The 20,425-nt window shown below is 44.0% G+C and overlaps 1 protein-coding gene across 1 annotated transcript in view; it reads right to left on the bottom strand.

Annotated features, from left to right (window-relative positions):
• Positions 1-18,754, bottom strand: part of LANCL3 (LanC like family member 3) — a 32,344-nt gene extending 13,590 nt beyond the window's left edge. The window contains exon 1 of the mRNA XM_050915001.1: positions 18,209-18,754. Coding sequence (XP_050770958.1) covers positions 18,209-18,754 — 546 coding nt within the window. The remainder of the gene's footprint in view (positions 1-18,208) is intronic.
• Between the last annotated feature and the right edge of the window lie 1,671 nt (positions 18,755-20,425).

Raw genomic sequence — 20,425 nt, 5'->3', positions numbered from 1 at the left:
AGCTTTTTCAGTCTCATGCAGTATTTAGTTCTTTCAATTTGTCAAAGTCATTTCACCTATTAGATCATTCATACTGCTTTTAATATCAAAGCCCTCATTGACCTGAATGGGTCTTGACTTGGGGGGTGTTACTCCTGGCAAGTATGATATAAGAAATGCTGGAATTTTTACCAGTTGGCGTAATATCTAACATAGATATAAAAATAGAGTAATTTCATGACCCCCAGGAATGGAGTCCAGTAATTCACTTAAGTAACCAGGTTGATAAACTAGGGTTTCTATGGCATGTAATTACTCTTGTAAATTCTTGCTATTCCATGTCTTGCCAATAACACCATGGTGCCGGCTCATAGTCTGTTGAGACTGGTAATAATTTTGTCTGAGGTAGCCTTTAAAGATTGAGACTACAGTAATATGGCTTACTTGACAGAGTAAAATGCTGACCTTGCTTGCAGAAGCTGAGTAGAGAAACCTAACAGATACAGCTAAGCAAACATCTAACTCTTCAAGGACTGATCCTACCCTCATTTTAGTCAGTTTGGAGGGAAGTGACTAGCAGATGCATTTTCATTCATTGCTCTACACCAATGTGGAGTCCATGACTTATACACAATAAAAATATTCGGTTTTTTTCATCACTTTTTCTTCAATTCAAGGCTGTGTACACTCTATGCCTCTATTGAATAAAGCTGCATTTATAAGCAGTAGTTCTGCCTGGAACTCCTGGAAGAATTTTGCTTCATGTCAACAAATATTCTCAAGGAGATTGTTCCCTGTGACGAGCTGGGCAACATACCGTCTTCCATATCTAAATGAAAGAGGATTAAAAATTTCAGTTGAGGTATGAGTCACCACTCCCCTGAAGCTAGAATTCCAAATAATGGTTTATATTTTGTGTTGAGGCAGAGCTTTACACTCTCGCTGTAAAGCTTCTTTGCTACTGCGAATACATTGTTTGAAGAACTAAAAACCTAGCAATAAAATGAAAGATTGCTGTTTATACACCCACCACCAAATTGTACTGGACAGAACTATCTGATCTCGCTTGATACCCAGTTTAACAGGAATTCATTTGTCTTTCAAGCTGTTATGCTAGGTCATGGTTCACAGATGCAGCTGTGATTGTAGGACACAGATCAAATTTCCACGGGGAAATTTTTTCTGTCAGGACTACAGGACTGGGCCTGGAGTACACCTGTCAAAAACATTTTACCACTTTTCAACTAATCAAATATTACGATGTAAGCAATTGCACATCCATTTACTTATACATATAAAGCGGGTTGCTGGGTATCATAACTTACTTCTTCCTCCTTTTTTTGGCTTCCTCAGTGTTTTGTTTAGCGTCGTTCACATGGCTGCAACCCACAAAATATGCAGGGTACATTTGAAACACAGGAAAACAGATTCATTCTATACATTATTAAGCAGCCTTATGTTTTTTTTCTCTTTATGTTAAAGATACTGAATTCCTCATCTTTCATCATCATCCAGTCCTCTTATCTTCCCCATACAAAACCTCCCAGTCTACCTCCAATGCCTTTAGGCTTGTTTTCTGAGTGTTCAGACCTCCTCCCTCTATACAACTGAACATACTTCATTCACAGGCTTAGCGAACTAAATAAGAAAACAGATATGCCTCCTCAAAGCCTCACGGCAGAAGTGTCAGAACCAAAAAAAAAAAAAAGATAGGGGAGGAGAGTGGCTGAGAGGAGAGGCCGAGGCAGAGCATCCATTTCGCACTCTTCTACCCAAACGCCAAATATTTTGCTCCCATCTCAGAACCAATAGTACCGAATGCCAGTGAAATCTGCTACGGAAAGTAGCATTTGAAAAACTATCCATAAAAAACTTTATAGCTTGTTACTTTGCTAAACTTGCAGAGATGAACTACAGAAGCACAGAAAAGCAAAATACTATTCTTTTCTTCATCTGTTTCAAATTAAGGTTCAAGAAAGAAAACACGGTTGCTGCCAGTGTTAGAGGCTCCCAACCACAATGCTTTCAACGTTGTGGATTTTTTCCCCATTTAAAACCAATAAAAGCTTGGGTTTACATCTTAAGATGCTATGTAGGGATGTACAGAATCCCCTGATGGTGGCTGTATAATACATGCACAGTTGTAACAGTTCAGTACCTTACAGGAGTCCTTGACCTTCTCAAAATCTTACACTCATAGAAGAGAAGGACCTAAACTATATGTGACAATTTGCGTAGTGCTGTGAACAGCTCAGTGAAAATCTCTGCTTAGTGTATTGCAGTACTGTAGAAAGCAAACAAAAAGTGTTAGGATGCATGAGAGTAATACTGAAATGGTTATTAAAAAGCTACTTTAGCAGTCATTGCTTTGTTCTTTCTTCTGGTATTTCTCCAGGTCTGTTCTCCCATTATCAAAATAAAATAAAATGAAAAAATCAAGCAGAAACAGATATTTTAGAGACAAGTATGAGATTCTCCTAAGAAGAGAAGCTAAAAAGACTGCAACATTTATTATCTGGACAGGAAGTAATTAATGTGATAAAGAACACAAAGAGTTATTTATCTTGTGTAAGAACAAAATGATAGCTTATGAAAAGCAGCAAGTTTAAAGACAAGGTATCTCTCTGCTCACCCAAGACTCAAGTAAGCTAGGGAATTTATTTCTGCAAAATTTAGCTGAGTCCACTCGCACTGTGGAATTTTAACAGACCAACTGAACCTCTCTATAATTAAGGTGAGAATTTTTTAAAAAGATTGTTGGGTTAACTGCCAGAAGTGCCCCACCACTCCAATTGAATTAAATTACAATTCTTCAGAGCCTGTGTTGTTTAAATAAATATTTTATCACCTTTCAACTCATCAAATATTACAATGTAAGAACATTTATTCCTGACAGATGTTGCAAGGCCAAGTCATACAATCAACTCCCAGAACTCAGCCCACCAATTCTGGAAGAAAGGTAAACCCTTGTGCTTCAGAGCATAAAGCATAAAAAATGCAGGTTAAGCATGTTACAGACAACGCATTTTAAAACTACCTTCCACAGACATTTGTGCAACTACTCTGAGTCATCTAGTACTGGTACAAGATATTAAACCAGATGGAGCATTGGAAACAAATCCTGAAGAAGAAAGATTTGTTTGTATACCACTGTGCTCCTCACTGCAAGCAAGTGGAAGCATTCAACTGTTCGGACAATGTCGATGTTGTGCTGTATGTAACACAGTTTCAAAACTGTTACTCAAAGCTGTTCTGCAGTTAGTGTGTCTCTGCCGTGCAGGAACAGTTTCTTTCCATGCTTACACTTTGGGTGACAAAGAAACCGAGTGACTTTGCAGCCCGGAGATTGGGGCACTTTCCTCCAGGCCCTGCTCTGAAGAACATTTGAGTATTTTAGGTACGCAATTTCAATCAGAGCTGCAATAAGAGAGACTTGCTCTAGCCATTAGCATATTCGGCTTAGAGGCATCAACTTAAATTCTTGCACTGTGTCAGAAAAAGAAGGGATGTGAATTTGAATTACCAAGTTAGTGATGAAATCTCAAGGTTATTGCATATAAAAAGGAAGAGACTATGACCCCCACTTGAACTGTAATTTGCTCAGAGCCCAATCTGGTCTTAAAATCTGTAAGGGTGACGAGAGGTGAACACATTCTGCCCTTGCTAATCAGAAAAGACATGATGCTTAGTTCGCTTTTACTCCATAGCAGGCCAGACCCTGCCTGTGAGAAGAGCACCTCCAGCAAACTGGGAGAGACTGCAACAGGGAGAGAGGAGCTAGGTGGGACATGCTCCCCAGCTGCAGCTGTACAGCCTCCTTTGGAGGAGGTAGAGATGAGTTACAGCAGGTAAGATGGAGTGCAAACTGTTACGACTGTGGAAAGGCAACTGGAAGGAGTTACATAAACACCATGGAGAAAAAAGAGCACTATAAATCTGTACCAGAGCTCCACGGATGGTGAGTGATGTAGCCGTTGGCTTAAGAGTTTTGGCATGGCTTATGTGCCCCACAATGCAGCGCTGTCAGGATTTGCATGCCTATCAAAAGATGCCCAGAAGACTTCAAGGGCATAAACTAGGTGCCTTGGACATTTAGGCATATCCAACCTTAGTCACCAGCAGGGGAAAGTTCTGACTACAAAACTTTCGGGTCTTGGCACCCAGACTGGGTTTTAGGCAATGGAAGCCCCTGAAGAATCATAGTGAATCCATAATATCTCTGTTGGGTGGTACAGCTGCACAGGCAGTCCAAAATTTCATTGACCTTCTGGATGCCATGTCGTGTTAAGCTCTATCAGGACTGGTTATGACTTTTCATTTATATTAGCTGTTCATTCCCATGCAGAATAAATGCAAAGAAACGTAACGTTAATTTACATTAAAGTAAGCGCAGAACTCTGATGTGCTATCATGTTACATTCAGATGTACAAGCAGCGATGCAGCACACATGCAGACAATATGCTAACACTCACGTGAACTGAGTACACGAGTAACTCAGGCCCTGTCATGTTCAGCTTACTTGAATCTCCGTTTCTTCCTAGCATACAGGATAAGTATTATAGATAATTCTCCCCAGGCACATGTGCTTGTACTGCTAAAAATAAACCTTGTTTTTGCTCATTTTTTAATCTCTTGAGCTGTTTTCATACTTTCCCTCTGCCTGTGTATGGTATTTGGCACTTGTCTCAGTTTAAAAGCCAAAGCAAGTCTTATCCAGTGAGCTGCCTCTTCTGGATCATTAATGAAGATAATAAATAAGGCTGGTTCCTACATCAGTCCTTCATTAGTAGTTACGATTAGCTTTGCTTGTGGTCTTTCAGCCAGTTCCAAATCCACAATGTCTCCATCCAAGCCAGCGTGAATTAAGTTTTCAAGGAAGATTATCTTTGACACTGCATCAAAAGCCCTATTCAAATGTAAACAGGGTATTGGCTACCGCTCTTTCATCAGCCACTAATTTTATAATTCTGTTATTTACAACAAGTGATCTTGTTTGTCTCGCAAGACTTCTTTATTCTTCTAAGTCATGCTGCTTTATATGCATAGTTCTATTACGCAGATATTTATGAGGCATGTGACATCTAGAAGTATGTCTAAATATTTGCTGCTGAGGAACAATGTGGCTACCTGCAAAATAAGTTAAATGAGGTAAACGACACAACAGCATCATTCACAGGCTAACAGAAGCATAAATTAGTCTCTTTAAAGTAGCACCAGCATTGCTTTCAAGCAAAGGTAATTCTAGAGAACTCCATGCTGGCATCATGCCACTTTTACTTTGCGTGATGATCTGCAATTTGTACCGTGCCAATAAGCCACTGAGTAGAAATATCAACTTAAGCTACAAGAAGAATGCTGACAATGTAATGCAGGAAAACCAGATGAAGGTGATCGAGTCCTCTGAGTCATCTGAATTTTACCCTACTCTTAGACTGTGGTAGCAGTCTGATGTAGTAAAAATCCTGGTGAATGTGGCTCCCAGGTCCTCCCAGGCACATCGACAAAGACACTTCTGAAGCAAAAGACAGTAACAAAAGAGTTTCCAGTGGCATACAGTGCCGTTAGCATTGCCTGGAAATATGCCCACAACTCCAAATACAATTCAAGTCATATTTCAGATACAGACAGTCACTTATAATTCAATACTGTCACATTTCAAGGGCAGAGTAAGAGTGATGGGATTAATTTGAGGAAGTGTGGGATACTGTGCTCTTTAAAATGTAGCTTACTTGCTAGGTAATGGGATCACCATCTGTACTTTTCTCCTGGTTAAAAGATTGCCATTTGGTACTATAATAAAATTAGGAAAGTGTTATCAATCTTCCCTTTGTGCTACTTATTCTCCATTGTGACTGTATAAACCAAGCATGCTTTGGGAAAAAGAGACTGCTGTGCCAGAAGGTGCAGTTCAGATTACTCTAAAAGAGTTCAAACCTCACAGAGAAAGCAGGAAGAGGAGTAAGAGCCATGCGACAAATCATACCACCACCACCAATAATAAACAAACATTCACTGCACTTAGCCACTACCTTGCATTTGAAGATCTCAAAGTGCTGTATAATTAACTAACAGGGATTACTATTACCTCATGCTACAGATTACATTGTCGCTGCCCTGGGAGCACTTAATGCCATGCTTCCCTTTTGCTGGATTTCTCATTTTACATGACTGTTCTCTGCAGCCCTACAGGAGGAACTGTGCAAAATGAGACAGGAGGGCCCAGCCAGCTCTTTCTGGACCTACGGATGACAAAATATGTTTTCCAAGTCAAGCTTGTTAAGTCAAACTACATGGATTTAAAATTCTTTGCCAGAGGCCTTTCCTACCTATTTTGTGTGCTTAATATTCTGATGCTCTTGGAGTAAAGCAGCTTCACTTCAAGGGCCCAGAAGGACACAGAAATCCTCTGATGTCTGCCTTGCAAAATTTGAAAAAGATCCCATAAAAAACCAACAGAAAAAACCCTCCCCCATAGCCCTCGTGCTTGAGGGGTGTCCTGGCTACCTGCAGACACCAGGAAGAACGTTTTATCACCCCTGGCCTGTAACTCAGCTTTCAGAAGGTTTTCGCCTTCTTCCCCTAATGCATCCTTGGCTCCTCGCACATGATGTGGGACAGGGAACTCCCCTCCTCCCCTGGCAAACAGCAATCTGAGGTGTTTGATTAACGTGGGTGCTTAGGAAATAATCTTCCCATAGCTCAGGGGGACAGGTACTTTTAGGGTATTTCTCGTCTTCAACTGTGGGGCATGGTCCACTTCCTACCATCATCCAGACTTTTTCACTAACAGACGTTCAGTGCTGCAGGGGTGCAAGGCACTGAGAAGCCCTTGGGCTGCAGCATGCTCTAAGACTGCTTTGTTTTTGTTAAAAAAAAATCTTTACACTAAAGCTCTTCAGATCTAGAACTTTCCCAATTACCTGCAAGAGCCAGGAACAATTTTGTCAACCTTAACACTTAGCTACTGGGGGAAGATTTTGCCCTTCCTTGATACAGCAAAGATTGACAAGGAGGGATGCAACTGGCATTTAAAGCTCTGTGGCAGAGCGTGGCGCTGAAAGGCTTTCGACCCTTCTGGACTTCAGGCTCTTCCCTGCTTGCAACTGCAGGCGAAAAAAACTGCAATCCTTTGCCCATCCAAGGTACTAGGGGAAGTCAGAGGAAGCAGAATAGTACTGTGAGCCTGCTTTTGGGGAAAGGGGCAAATGGAGCAGGAATGACTGCAATTTATGGCAGTCACATTTAATTTTTCTGGCCCTCCATGGGTGCTTTCCATGTATTAACTCAGGGATTGTTCAGCCTGGAGAAGAGAAGGCTCAGGGGAGATTTTATCAACGTGTATAAACACCTGACAGGAGAGAGTAGAGAAGATGGAGCCAGGCTCTTCTCAGCAGTGCCCAGTGACAAAAAATTCTACTTAAAGAGAAAGCTTTTTTACTGTGAGGGTGGCCAAACACAGGAACAGGTTGCCCAGGGAGGTCGTAGAGCGGAGATATTCAAAACCAAGTGGACACGGCCCTGAGCAACCTGCTCTCGTGGACCCTGCTCTGAGCAGGGGCCTGGACCAGAAGATCGCCAGAGGTGCCGTCCAGCCTTGGCCATGCTTGGACTCTACAACTGCGCCAAATCCAAATGTGAGTATGTCGATACACTGTTCAGACAGATGGTGTGGATTTTACTCCTCTAGAGGTCTTTAGATTCAACTCTGAGTTTGACTCAGCTTACCTGTGTGTTTTTTTAAAAATTTACCTCACAATATTTGTTTCACCAAAACAAGCTGGCAGTCCCACAGTGCTAGGACAACAAAATTGAAATAGGACAAATGCATTCATACTATAACTCTGTCTACATTTTGTCTTCTGGATGTGTAGCAGTTATATAAGCATTATTCCCAAGTATTTTTGCTGGCATAATAAAAAACGTGTATGTACAAAAGCAGCAGCCTGGCATAAGAAAGCTCATGATTGATTCAGCTCTGCAAGATCAAGAACAAACAAATCAATATTTATTTAAAGAGCCTGAAGAAATTTGTTCTGCTGTTCTACTACTAAGAATTTTCCCCGAGTTCATATTTGACCAACTTATGTCTGATCAAATTTAAACAGCTACATGTGGAATGTGTATCTTGGGGTCCATTGCTATTAAAACTGTAATTTTGACTAATTAATCACTGGCTTAGCCTTAGAAAACTAAAAAAATTAAGTATAACATTAGCTATTTCACAGATGGGTAGTAGAAATATCTAAAGATCAGGAGTTACCTTCACAAAGGGATGAAGAACCTTAGTGAAAACGGCACGCTCGAAGTCCTATCAACATCTATGGCAAGGCTGACGCTTCCAACCCCTGCCTGTAGGGGTTTTTTTTACTTTACTGCAAGACAACCTTTGCTTTTGTTAGGACAGTTCCGGTAAGCCAAAAAACCACATTTGGTGATGTTGGATGAAGCTATAAGAAACTTTTATAAAAGTAAAAGGATAGATTTCCATTGACTCATGCTGCTGGTGAATCCAAGAATATATAAAATGGCCCTTACTGAAGGTGACAGAACTAGGCAGAGAGACAACACTGAGCTTTATCTTTACATTAGCAACAAAAGTAAATCACAAGAACAGACTAAGTTTAACCTCCAGACACTTCTTAGGATTTCACTTATTCCTTGATTTCTAATGTGGACAAAACAATTGACTTAATACGGTCCTCTCAAATATATTGTTCCAACTATACTTCCACAAAGGAACCCTATCACTTCACAGATGTCCTCTGAATATATAATGGCACATCTGGTGTTACAACGTAGAATAACATATTCCTAGTTTCATTCAGGGAACAAAGGAAAGGAGATTCTCTAGTTGGCATTAATGAAACAAAGCTCCTTCAGCTGGAGAAGCTTCTCATTTTGCATATCACAGCACAGCTTCTGCAGTTCAATGACTCCCTGTCTTTACATGACTCCTACCTACTTCACTTGCTCAGAGGCTTTTCCTAATGAATACCTGTCCATGTAGCAGCGGCCCCTTAAAAGACTGCTGGATAACAGCAGGTCATGAGCTGGATGTGAGTCAGCATCACACTGGTGTGAGATGCAAACACCTTACTGAGCTGTATAAATAGAAACAAGACCTGGAAGAAACACAAAGTTATCCCTCTGCTCAATTAGAAAGGCCTGTGCCAGAACCATGTGTCCAACTTCTGGCACTCTTCAGTAAAGGCTGGAGGGAGTCTGGCAGAGTGCAATGGGAATGACTGGAGGTGTAGAAAACATGACACACATGGGAAGATTGGAAGGATTAGGATTGTTTGTTTAGAGAGGCACAGATTAAGGGTAGAAATTGTAACAGTCTTGAAATATATGAAGAGCTTCTGTAAAGAGGAATAGAATTTGTCACTATTTCTCAATGGACAGGACAAGGAATATCAGGCTTAAATTACAGCAAGATTCAGTTTAGTCATTAGGCTAGACTTTCTAATAGGGAAGCTAACAAAACAGTGTCTCAGACAGCCAAGGCAGACTACAGATCCTCCATCACTGGGGGGGGTATGAAGAGCAAGTTAGAGAGGCTATCAGGGATGACACAGGCACAGGTACACCTGCCTGGGGGCTAGACAGCAGCCTGAATTACCTCTCAAGGTCCCTACCAGTTCTTTGATTCTGGTAGGGATATCATTTGGTTGTCAGGACTGAGCAGACAAACTGCAGAACACTGCTGGTATGGAATATACAATACCCACCATTTTCCAATTCTGCACTGACCCACCAGTGGAGAGCTGCTTTGTCCTGTGCTGCTTCTAGCCCCAGGCCCACACACTTTTAAGAGCAGCTTCCATTTCCTTGATGCTGACGTCTAAATCTGTCCAGCACATCCCCAACTTACAATACTCAATTATGTTAACATTGTACCAATGAGGGAATAGAAGTATTCTGTGAAGAAAAAGATTAGCCACACAAAATAACTAAATGCCTTGGACAGCTAGAAGGTGTATTTATCTACCGCATTTTTTTCCCCCAGGGTCATTCAGTGCTATCTGACATCTATTCCATCTCACTCATGATCCACTGTTCTTCAACAAGAGATATTAAGCCATTAAAATGAGGAATTCAGGAATGCCGATCTGCTGCCAAAATAGATTTATGGTTCTGCTCTCAGACATCAAAATATACCGAGCTCAGAAACACCAAATGACTCAGCAACAGCTTGGACCGCTATTACGATACTTCTTGATCATGTTTGCCTAAAATGAAATAGCTATTTCAATTATTTTGCCTTGCTACTCCTAGAAAAATTAATCAGCTCACTAACTATCACTTGAAAATAATCCTACAACGTAGATAAGAAATAATTGGTTTTGACAGGGTATTTTCATTGAGCTCTGTTGTAACAGAGTGGACAGAAGGTTACACAACATCACTCGGTGCTTAATCTCATGCTTGTCAATGGTCACAGAACTGCATGACAGACACAGACAAAGAGGCATTTTGACAGACTGTCTTATGAAAAAATGGTGACCTGATTGCATATATTGAATTCTGATTTTTTAAAAAGGGGGTGGGATAGAGAAGCTGGCTGACAAACAAAACTACCATTTAGAGCAAATGCCTTATACCATGCTGTGACGAGATGCTCAGAGCAGGACCATGGGACTTACCCATTTTAATTGCCTCCCTGATCCTCTCTACAGAGCTCCTCTACTGCTTGGAGGCGAGACTGAAGACAGCGGTTTACTGGCTGAGTAAACTGCTCTGCAGTCTTTATACAGCCTGTCAATAGGGTGGTAGGTTGATTTTAAGACTGTTCAGCTGAATTAACAGAGAGAAGTAGGGTCTATTGATTTAATGCAGGAGAGAGGAAAGAAGAGGACGGTTTCTGTATTTGGGCCCTGCTAGTTGTGGTGCATAGCTGTGCTATGATTTACGTACAAGTCTAATGTTCTAACAATGTGTATTAAATGACTACAGAGAAACTTAAGGCTTAATTTTATTCCTCCATTTCAGTGCTGTAAAGTGCTGAGGATGTTATATTTTCACTGGTAATTGTTGTTAGCCTCATGCTCTTTTCTTCCTCTCAGGAGCAGCTCAGTCTTTCACATTTCCGCTTCTTTAGCCTGGTACCAAGGTAAGGTTTACTAACAGCATTACCATTTAGGTTACATACTAATTTATAGTATTATATGCATGTAATAGGAAAATGTCAGTGTCAGAAGAAGTACGGCAATGTTCATGAAAATGCCCATATTTCCTTACAGACATCAAGTAGTTATCTCAGTTATTCCTTAGAGAAAGAAAGTATGGAATATAAGACATAATGTGCTCTGAATTTGCAAGCACTGAATGTGATGACAGCTATTTTTGTAAGTGTATGAGCCTATGCAAAGAGAATACGGTGACAGAAGAGTGACAAACAAAAAGCAAGCAGACAAAAATAGTGATTTTCCTCAACAAAATGTAGTTTACTCCTCTGCCCGCTCCCTAACTCGTTTTCTCCCTGTCTCTATGCGTCTGTTGAACTTTTATCTTCTTCTAAATTGAGTACATTAGCCGTCAGATGCACACCAGTTTGCCAGAGAACCTGATTTTAGTTTTAAGTCTCCCCTGCTCCAGCGTCTATGTTATTTCTTGCCTTTTTCCCTTCATCTTTGAATTCTGCTACCCCTCTGCAGCTTTCCATTTTTGTATTTTTGCCGGTAACTTATTCTTTTGCTTTTTTATCTTTTTTTTTAATTGGCTCTTTCCTTCTCCTCTCTGTTCAGCCTCTGTCAAGTGTCTTTTTTCCCCGTGCCTGCCTGTTTCTCTGCCTTCACACACTCCACCATATATGCATGTTCTACACAGGCACTCTTTCTTTCTGCTGTGTCATCCAGTGTCAACTGTGAGTTAGCACAGTTAACTGTGGCTTTTGGTCCTTTGTGAAAACCATGCCAAAAAATCACTATTAGCCTTTGTCATGGAGGAAAACATAAATGTCAAATATAGCTATCTGTAGAAACACAGTATTGCAATAAAGTTCTTTAACATATGTATAAAATACAACATACAAAAATCTGAAAACCTAAGGCAACAGATTTAAGAAGCTTCCTGCACTGTGCCACCAAACTGACCACAAGTAACTAATGCTGTGCAGAATAGTAGCTTCCACTCAAGCCCTGCACCTCTCTGCTGGAGAGATCCCCTGCTTCTCTGCTTCAAACGCTCTGATGGCTCCGGATGCTTCCAGAGATTCAGTCACCAGATACACTCCACAGGTCCAAAGAACTGCTCAGCACCTTTTCCACAAAAACACCCCCTTTCCGATTCCTGTGTTTTGTTCCTCAGATCTCATCTTCAAGCCAGAGGCAGCACACTCTGCTCCGCAGAGGACAAAGACACTGCATTCAACACCTCTGCCTCTAGCAGGCTAAGGAGCGATACCGACAAACTCCAAAGGGTGACCTGAAAGTTCTCCATGGTGATAATGACGAAGATGACTGAACTGACAAGGTTTAAGAGTTAACTTCCAGTATGTGAAATTTAAAGGAGTCAGAAGAAGGATGGGAAAGTAGAGATCTATTTTGGATACAAGAGACGCCTCTGGATAAATATATTTCTTTTTTTGTTAAAAGCTGATATTATAACATCAGTATTACTGCTTGGGCTGCTTTTTCAGCAAAAAGATGCTGCTGCATAGGCAAACATTCTTCCAACAGCACAAAGCAGTACAGAGGTATGACACTGCTTTTGTACAAAACTGTTGTTTCAGAAGATGATGGCAGATTAATACCACTCTTCAGTTATAAGCAGTTGAAATCCATATTTCTGCAACAGAATACATAATGTATGTAGCTAAACTTGTGTCAATCAAACCTCCAATCCAGGTTTGGATCCACAGGATCCACACCAAACCCTCTGTACTACAGTGCTTTTTTACTCGCTGTTAAACAATACACTTGAAATTCAACATTTTCAACCCCAACTTTTCTACTTTAATTCTACAACTGGATATTCAGTGTCCACTATGTTGAACTGAATCCAGGCGGCCATTATCAAGATGTCCCCATCTCAGAATTTGAAGGCTGTTTAAAATAAAAAAGAGTCCTGTTGCCCTGCTGAAGAGAAACAGAAATTCTGAAATGTAGACCCAAACTATTTCAGAATGCTTTCTAAAAAAATCCAGATGCAAATAATTCCCTTTGTTTCACTGTTTGCTTTAGAAAACTCATATTTTCAACTCCCAGTTTAAATTCATCAGTTGAAGCAAATTAACGCAAAATCTAGCCCGTGTGTGGTTTGGGAAACCATGGCTAGAAGAATGTACATTTAAAAGAGGCAGGCTAGGATCAAAAGCTTTTTATCTTTACTGTTATCTCATTTTAATCCTCTGTGGCAAAAATCGACATCCTGGCTGTGTAGTGGCCTGTGTAAAATGAAATAATGAAATCAGTACAGCTCCAGCTAGCACCACGATATTTGACATTTCAAACACCACGTTTCAGATAAAACTGGCAAATTCTTCCAGAGAGAGAAAGGACTTTAATGGGCATAGAGAAGGAATGAAATCTCACCTCAAAGGACAACCCTTCCCTTTCAGGCGCAGGTGAGATTAAAAGCCTAACATGGGGACTCTGCGCTACAGCACTTGGAGGTGCATCTCTTCTGTGGGTATTTTGCAAATCTCCCTTTCTAAGATCAGTCCACTGAGTGTCTTTCATAAACACTATGTTCAGCATTAATAAATTTACATTCTACTTTAAAGAGTTGCAAATGAACATGTTCTAGGCAGGATTCAGGAAGCTCCTTCCTCTCAAACTTTCTGAATTTTTTTTCTAAGAGATTGAAAAGAAAACCCAAAAAATGTGGAGCCAAGTAACCTACAACAGTCTTTAAACACTAGCTGGAGGGAAGACTCTAAGGAACAAGTAATATCATCTAGAGTTGTCTGAGGAGTTAGAAAGAAAATAATTTTCATTCATTGATATCTTCTCTCCCAGAATATTATGAAATACACTGGCTGGACATGTCAGGTCCCCTGCACTGCACATCAGGCTGTTCCACTGCTTTTTAAAGCCAGTCTTGCCTCACACTTCCCTTGCTGTGGCACCCAGATCCCAGACATCGCACAGCAGTGCTATTTCTGTTTTCCACATATCAGGTGAAGTTTGTCAGCTTGATTTGCAATCTTGGGAGGTCCAAGAGAAAAGAGACTCTGGTGATAGACAGCAGCCAGGGTATATATGTTTTTTAGCAGGGCCCTACACTCAACGGAGTCCTGTTATAAAGACCGTTGCCCTTTCTGGGCATCCTATAACAGAATAACATCAGAATTGTGCCTTCCCTGTGACGGGACAACAAAAACCACACACAGAAACACACAGCAAATCATGACATCGCATTTGTTGGGAAGGAAATTGAGATGCCCCTCTGCCACAGAGACAGAAAGCTTAACCATATAGTGGCATGAAACAGCTTAAGGTCTCCGCAGGCTCTCAAGACTCACCCCAGTGGCTCAGCCCCCAAGGGAACTGGTTTGGCTGTGTTGCTGGCATAGTGTGCTGGTTCAGCTTGTCACCACTGCAACTGCAGGCAAGGGTCTCTTACGGTGTCCCCAGTGTCTTTCAAAACTACAGTCTCTAACAAAGCCACAGCATCAGGCAGTCATGTAGAATGCTGCCCTGCCTCCTATGTGGTACACTGCTATCCATCGCTGTCTTTTCTGCTGCAACCCAGAGCTAGTGGAAGTCAGTCAAGCCCATCGGTTCAGTCAGTTATTAAAAGAAAACCTGAGCCGTGCTAAAAGGTGGCAACATCTTAGCAGATGGCGATGCAAGAAGCCACTTGAACTTCTGTACCTTTTCCTCCGTCATCTGACAGTTACATTGCCAGAAGGAAGTGCAACTACCAAGACACACCATGCTCCATCAACCACGAAACGGGACAGAAACATCACTCAGAAAAAATGAGGAGAGGATAAAATACCATCTGAACAGGGGGATGGGACCACCATTTTAGTAGTGTCTTACTACGGTTTGCACAAGCAAATAGAGACTGAGTGAAGAGACTTAAAAGCAGGACTGACAGATTTCCCCAGGAACACATAAGGAACCAACACTACAAGCATCAGAAAAAGAGGTACCCGAAGAAGACAGAACAGAAACAACATTTCCCCTGAACAGTGAAAACACAGCAGTTAAGAACAGCTAAAGTACATGCACCTTATTTATATGTACCTTATACAAATGACACACTGTTTCTGCCAAAAGAATATTTTATCCATCTCTGCCTAGGAAGTACCGACTACAATGTAATGGAAATTAAAGAAAGGATGAAAACAAACATCTTTTCTAATGCATAGTGCATCATGAAAGTCAGATCCTGTTAAGCCTTGACTGTTGAAGTAATCCTTACTCATGCAAAAACTCTCAATTAATTCATCAGGGAAAAATGCTGCATTAGCCTAAAACTCTGAAAACCAGCTGAATGCAAATGCCTTCTTCACATGAAGACAATGTTATTCAACAGACTGGATCCTTCAGGACAGTCCATTAACTTTGTGAACAACATGTGAAGCTTTAAAACACTGAGACTCTTTAGCAAGAAACTGAAGCATCAGGGCACAGCAACTGAGCTAAATTGGTGTTTACTGAAATAAAGCAGTCTCCTTCCTTTCCTGCCCAGAAAAGACAAAAACGAAACCCACAACATAAATTGTAAAATTTGCTCAAAAAGCCTTTCTTCAAGGGCAAGCAATTTCTTGTATATAGGTCACCATTTGACTTCTTCAGAGGAAAAAACAACCATACGGGCAGCAGCGGCTGTATTTCAATGTAACGAACGGATTTCACTTTGTGCTGGAAATGTTTGCACAGCGTCCTCAAAAAAAAGAAAGTGGGAAACAAAAAAACATGCTGCAATGAGCCATGTGAGACTGTGTACAATCAAATTACAGGAGGTAGCATTTTCCAGTGGATCGAATCACAAGACGTTGCTTCTATTCTGGGATGCACCTGGCTTACCGTTTGACCTTGGGTAATAAATGACATGCGCTCTCTCTGGGCATCCCTTTCTTCATTTGTAAAAAGATGCAGGGTCTAGTCTGGCAATGTACTAATTAAAATAACTCTGTATTAGGATGGGAACATTTATCAAAGGACCCAAATTTTGCTCAAGCATGAGTACACATAGACTAGAAATCATTATCATTTTCCCCATTAAGGAGCAAAATATTTTAATTAAAAGTTTTAGGTTTTGTTAAAATTAAAAATTAGTTGGTTTTATTAATACTTAACAGTTTAGATTATTTTTATTTATTTCTTGCACTACACATTTAAAATTACAATGTGGTGACAGAATAAATAATACTATGGAAGGATGTTAGCTTACCAATTAAAATATCAGCAAGGGGACACAGAATATGTTTTATTGGCAAAATAAACCCCTCCATGATTGTACTTAACCCATCTGCTAAATGGATTCCACAATAAGTGCATACCTGCACTCATCTGTGGGATGTTTAACTCTTCACAGCTGTGTAAAGTACAATTTTTCAACAATCAAGCAAGCAGAGAGGAGAGCTTTCCCCTTCCTCGCACGGCCTGTCAGAGTGATTGCATCTACTCTCCAAACTGTTCTGCGATTGCTCTCAAGGACGTGAGACAAATGGATGACGGAATTAAATGAAGCAGTACAGTCCACGGTGCCACCTCATTCAGCTGGTGTGTCACAACACCATCATAAGCACTGACATGGGTACTAGACACACTCCGCCAATGCAAACTGAACGAATAGGGATGGCTTATTCCTCTGTGAGGAACCATCCTCTCAGGCTGGCACTGCTGCACACTGCACGTCGGATTGTGATGTGTCTACAAAACCCTCCTCTCACAGAAAATGCTGTCAGAATGAAAAGTTTGGTTATATTACAGTTACAAATAACATAACCATTTTTATGGTTATGATTGTCAGACAATGCTATACAAAGAAACAGTTAGCACGTATGGTATGGTACTTTAAATGCTTAATGCTCTAAGAATTTTTGTTCAAGGCAAACAAAACATTCAACTGACTTAACATTCTTCTTGCCTTCTCTGGATACCCTGGAGTCTCCTGAGTCCTCCATTAAACGAACTTCCTTGGACTCTGATTGCAGTGACTGGTATTGGATGGGTCAGCGCCACTTGTTTTTACATCATTTATTTACTTGTAATAGTAGCTTCCTCTCCCAGGAGGAAAGCAAGCCAGAAGCATATGAACCTGCAAATCAGTGACTAACAGAGGAAACACAGATTGGACCTGACAAGAGGACAGGAACAAAAATCTAACAAATGCCTGCTCAGATACCGCACTGACCACTTAGTAACAAACACCACAGCAAACAGAATCAGTTGCATTAATTATTATGCTGTAGTCAGTGGAAGCTCTGAATTGTCAGCACTGACAATGACAATATCCTAGGGTAAAGTCCCGACTACTGAAACCAACAGCATGTTCAACAATAATCACATCTCATGCTTCCAGAAAAAAACAGCTGTCATTCACGAAAAGCACCAAAATATATGGCCAGATTTCCAAAAGACTACCAGCTTCTGTATGCGGGGGTTAGTAAGACCAAGTGCCTCTGAAAATCTGGTCCCTGGCTTGCAAATTATAGCACAGCACCACTTATTATTATAAGGTTCCTTACTCTGTTTTACCCAACAATATTCCTTTTCTTACCCACTTCATTTTACAGAAATACTCTTGAAAAGCCCGGGGTAGCTCCTGCCAAATAATTCACCACCTGGCAACCAACAGCGGATGCTCTCGGCATGCCCCAGCAGCAACGTGCAGCGAGGTGCAGCGCCCCGTTCCCGGGGCCCTGCCCCAGCAGCGGGACCGCATCCTGCACACATTTTGCCCCCGACTCCCTCTCGCAAAAGATGCATCTTTTATTCTAGGGGAGGAGGGCTGCGGAGAAACAGCTACTAGAGAAAGCGCCCCCAGGGCTCCTCCTGAAGCGTGCTCCAAAAGTGCAAGCTGGAAAAGGCGCTTTTTTTCCCTTTTTTTTTTTTTGTTGTTGAGAGCCCCGGCACCGGTGCATCCCCCTCTACTGCGGACCAGAGGGCATCGCCCTGCCTCGGCAGCAGCGCGGGTCGGGACGGCGGGGTGCCAGCCCGAGGGACGGCCGCCAGCTCGCAGGGGACGCGCCGACGGCCCCGACGGCGGGGCCGGTCCCCGCCGGGGGTGACCCGCCGCCCCCCGCCCCGCCGCCCCCGCCCTTACCTCCATGCCCAGGCGCTGCTTCAGCACCAGGGCGGCGCACAGGTAGCCGGCGCGGCCGACGAAGAGCTCGTCGGAGCCGCACTCGAGGAAGGAGAGCGGGGCGCAGACCTCGCTCAGCTCCCGGAACTTGCCCAGCGGCCGGGCGAAGTCGGGCAGCCCCAGGGCGCGGTAGACCAGCGCCGCCACCGCGTACACCCCGGCGCCGCCCAGCAGGAAGGCGGCGCGGGTGTCGGCGTCGGCCTCGCCGCCGCCCTCCTGGTAGCGCAGGCAGGCGTCCACGACGCGGCGGGCCGCCCGCAGGTAGGCCTCCCGCGACGGCGCGAAGAGCGGGCACTGCGCGACGTGGTAGAGCATGTAGGCCACGCCGGCCACGCCGCCGTACAGCCCGCCCTGGCAGCCGCGGGGGCCGCCCAGGGGCGGCAGCTCCCGCAGGATCCGCTCGATGGTGGCCGTCACCAGCGGCACCGCCGCCTCCCTGTCCGGCGCCGCCGCCGGGCTGCCCGGGTAGTCATCGAAGCGGTTGGCGAAGCAGCGCTGGCTCTCCATCGCCTCGCCGGCGCGGCGCGGCGCTCTGCGCAGCGGGGAGCGGCGGGAGGGAGCGAGCGGGGAGCTGCCGGGGAGGGGGCGGGGGAGCGGGGAGGAGGGAGCGCGGGGGAGGCGGGAGGGAGCGGGAGAGGCGGGAAAGGGGCGCCGCCACAGACGCCCGCCGGCTGTCGGGGAGGGTGCGCGGCGCTGCCCGTGAGGGGCGGCGGTGCCCGTGAGGGGCGGCGGGCGTGGCGTCCGCTGCCGAACCGCCGAGAGCGGAGGTGGGGGCGAGACCGGCCGGTCGCCCCGGCAGTGCCGGGGACGGGTCTGCCACAGGGCGCCCGCCGCCTCCCACAGCCCGGGGCGGAGCGGCCGCCGCTGCCCCCCTCGGCGCCCCTCGGCGCGGGGGCCGTAGGCCGCCGCCCCGCCTGCGCTCAGCGAGCGCTTCCTAAGCGGCCGCTGAACTGTCGAAGAGGTGGCTGTGGCTGACCCGCATTTCCAGACCATTTCCAGACCAGCCGTCTCCAGACCATTTCCAGACCAGCCGAGCCATGGGGGAGGCCGGCCCGGTTCTGGCGTCCAGCTCGTCCTGCGCGGGGCCTGTTCTTCCTTCCTACGTGGAGGGCTCTGCTGCGCCTTTGCCCGACCCGTCTGCAGATCCCCGAGGAAAAGGGGTTTATTGGGTTTTTCATCCTCCCCCGCCCCACTGCTGCCGGAAGATTTGGCTCAGGGATGAGTGCCGGGCCTGCAGGAGAGATCCAGGGGTGGGAAGGATGGCCAGAGAGCTGCTGAGTTATTCCAGGCTGTGGAAGAGCCCCTCGGGGGCTGCTGCCGCCCGGGCTGAAGGACGTAGCCAAATCCAAATGAGGGCAGCCCGAGGCCAATTTACATGGAAAGCTAAGCAAGCCCCCAGCAGACCAGCAATGGCACAAGGCCATGCATCTTTGGCCCCTTTCCTGCATGCGTGAGCCAAGCAGAGCTTATAAGGAACAGAAAATTTAGGCCACTGAATAGATTCCTAGTTAAAGAGGAGAAGAAAAGAAGGAAAATCTTGAAGCAGATACTAAGAGCAACTCTTACATGATACAAATACACAGTTGTCGCATCTTCCCCTGACGATGTGAACTTGTGCAGCATAAGTGAATTTATCATCAGAGATCCATGACTTACGGTCACCTGGTGGTCTCTGGAACTTTCTCTGGAGATGCAGCCTCCGTAATTGAGGGCCTCCCCCAAGGAAGGTGGAAAGAGCAGCTTGCTGGAGGCTCCAGCCAGTAGCTAGCACCTGGCACAGCAGTAGCAAGAGCCAAAGCACTGTCCTTTGGACGCTGAAAGACCTTTCTAGAGTTGTGGCTGGCTTCTCTCTCCTTTGTGCTGGCTGCTCATTTCAGCCCTCTTCCTGCCTCCCGCTCAAAGTGCCTTCAGCTCTGTGCAGCTCCTCACTTGCGCTTTCACACCTACTTTTTGTTTCAACTCACCTGCCCGTTTTCTTTCCTTCGTTTTTTTGGGTTTATGATCTGCTCAGAGACATTTGCTTCCACCCTCTGATTTTGATTTCTACACTTCCCTTCAGTGCATTTTTGCCATGTTTATGTGCATTCCAGATACCACCCACTAGTCTATGTTGTTTGTAGAGTGTTCCTTAAAGCCCCATTTTCTGGCTTATTCACAACTGTACCGTATGTGGCTTCT

Source organism: Gymnogyps californianus, chromosome 1, assembly GCF_018139145.2.
Source record: "Gymnogyps californianus isolate 813 chromosome 1, ASM1813914v2, whole genome shotgun sequence".
Lineage (NCBI taxonomy): Eukaryota > Metazoa > Chordata > Aves > Accipitriformes > Cathartidae > Gymnogyps > Gymnogyps californianus.
The sequence above is the reverse complement of the archived record's forward strand: the minus strand, read 5'-3'. Positions and strand labels throughout refer to the sequence as shown.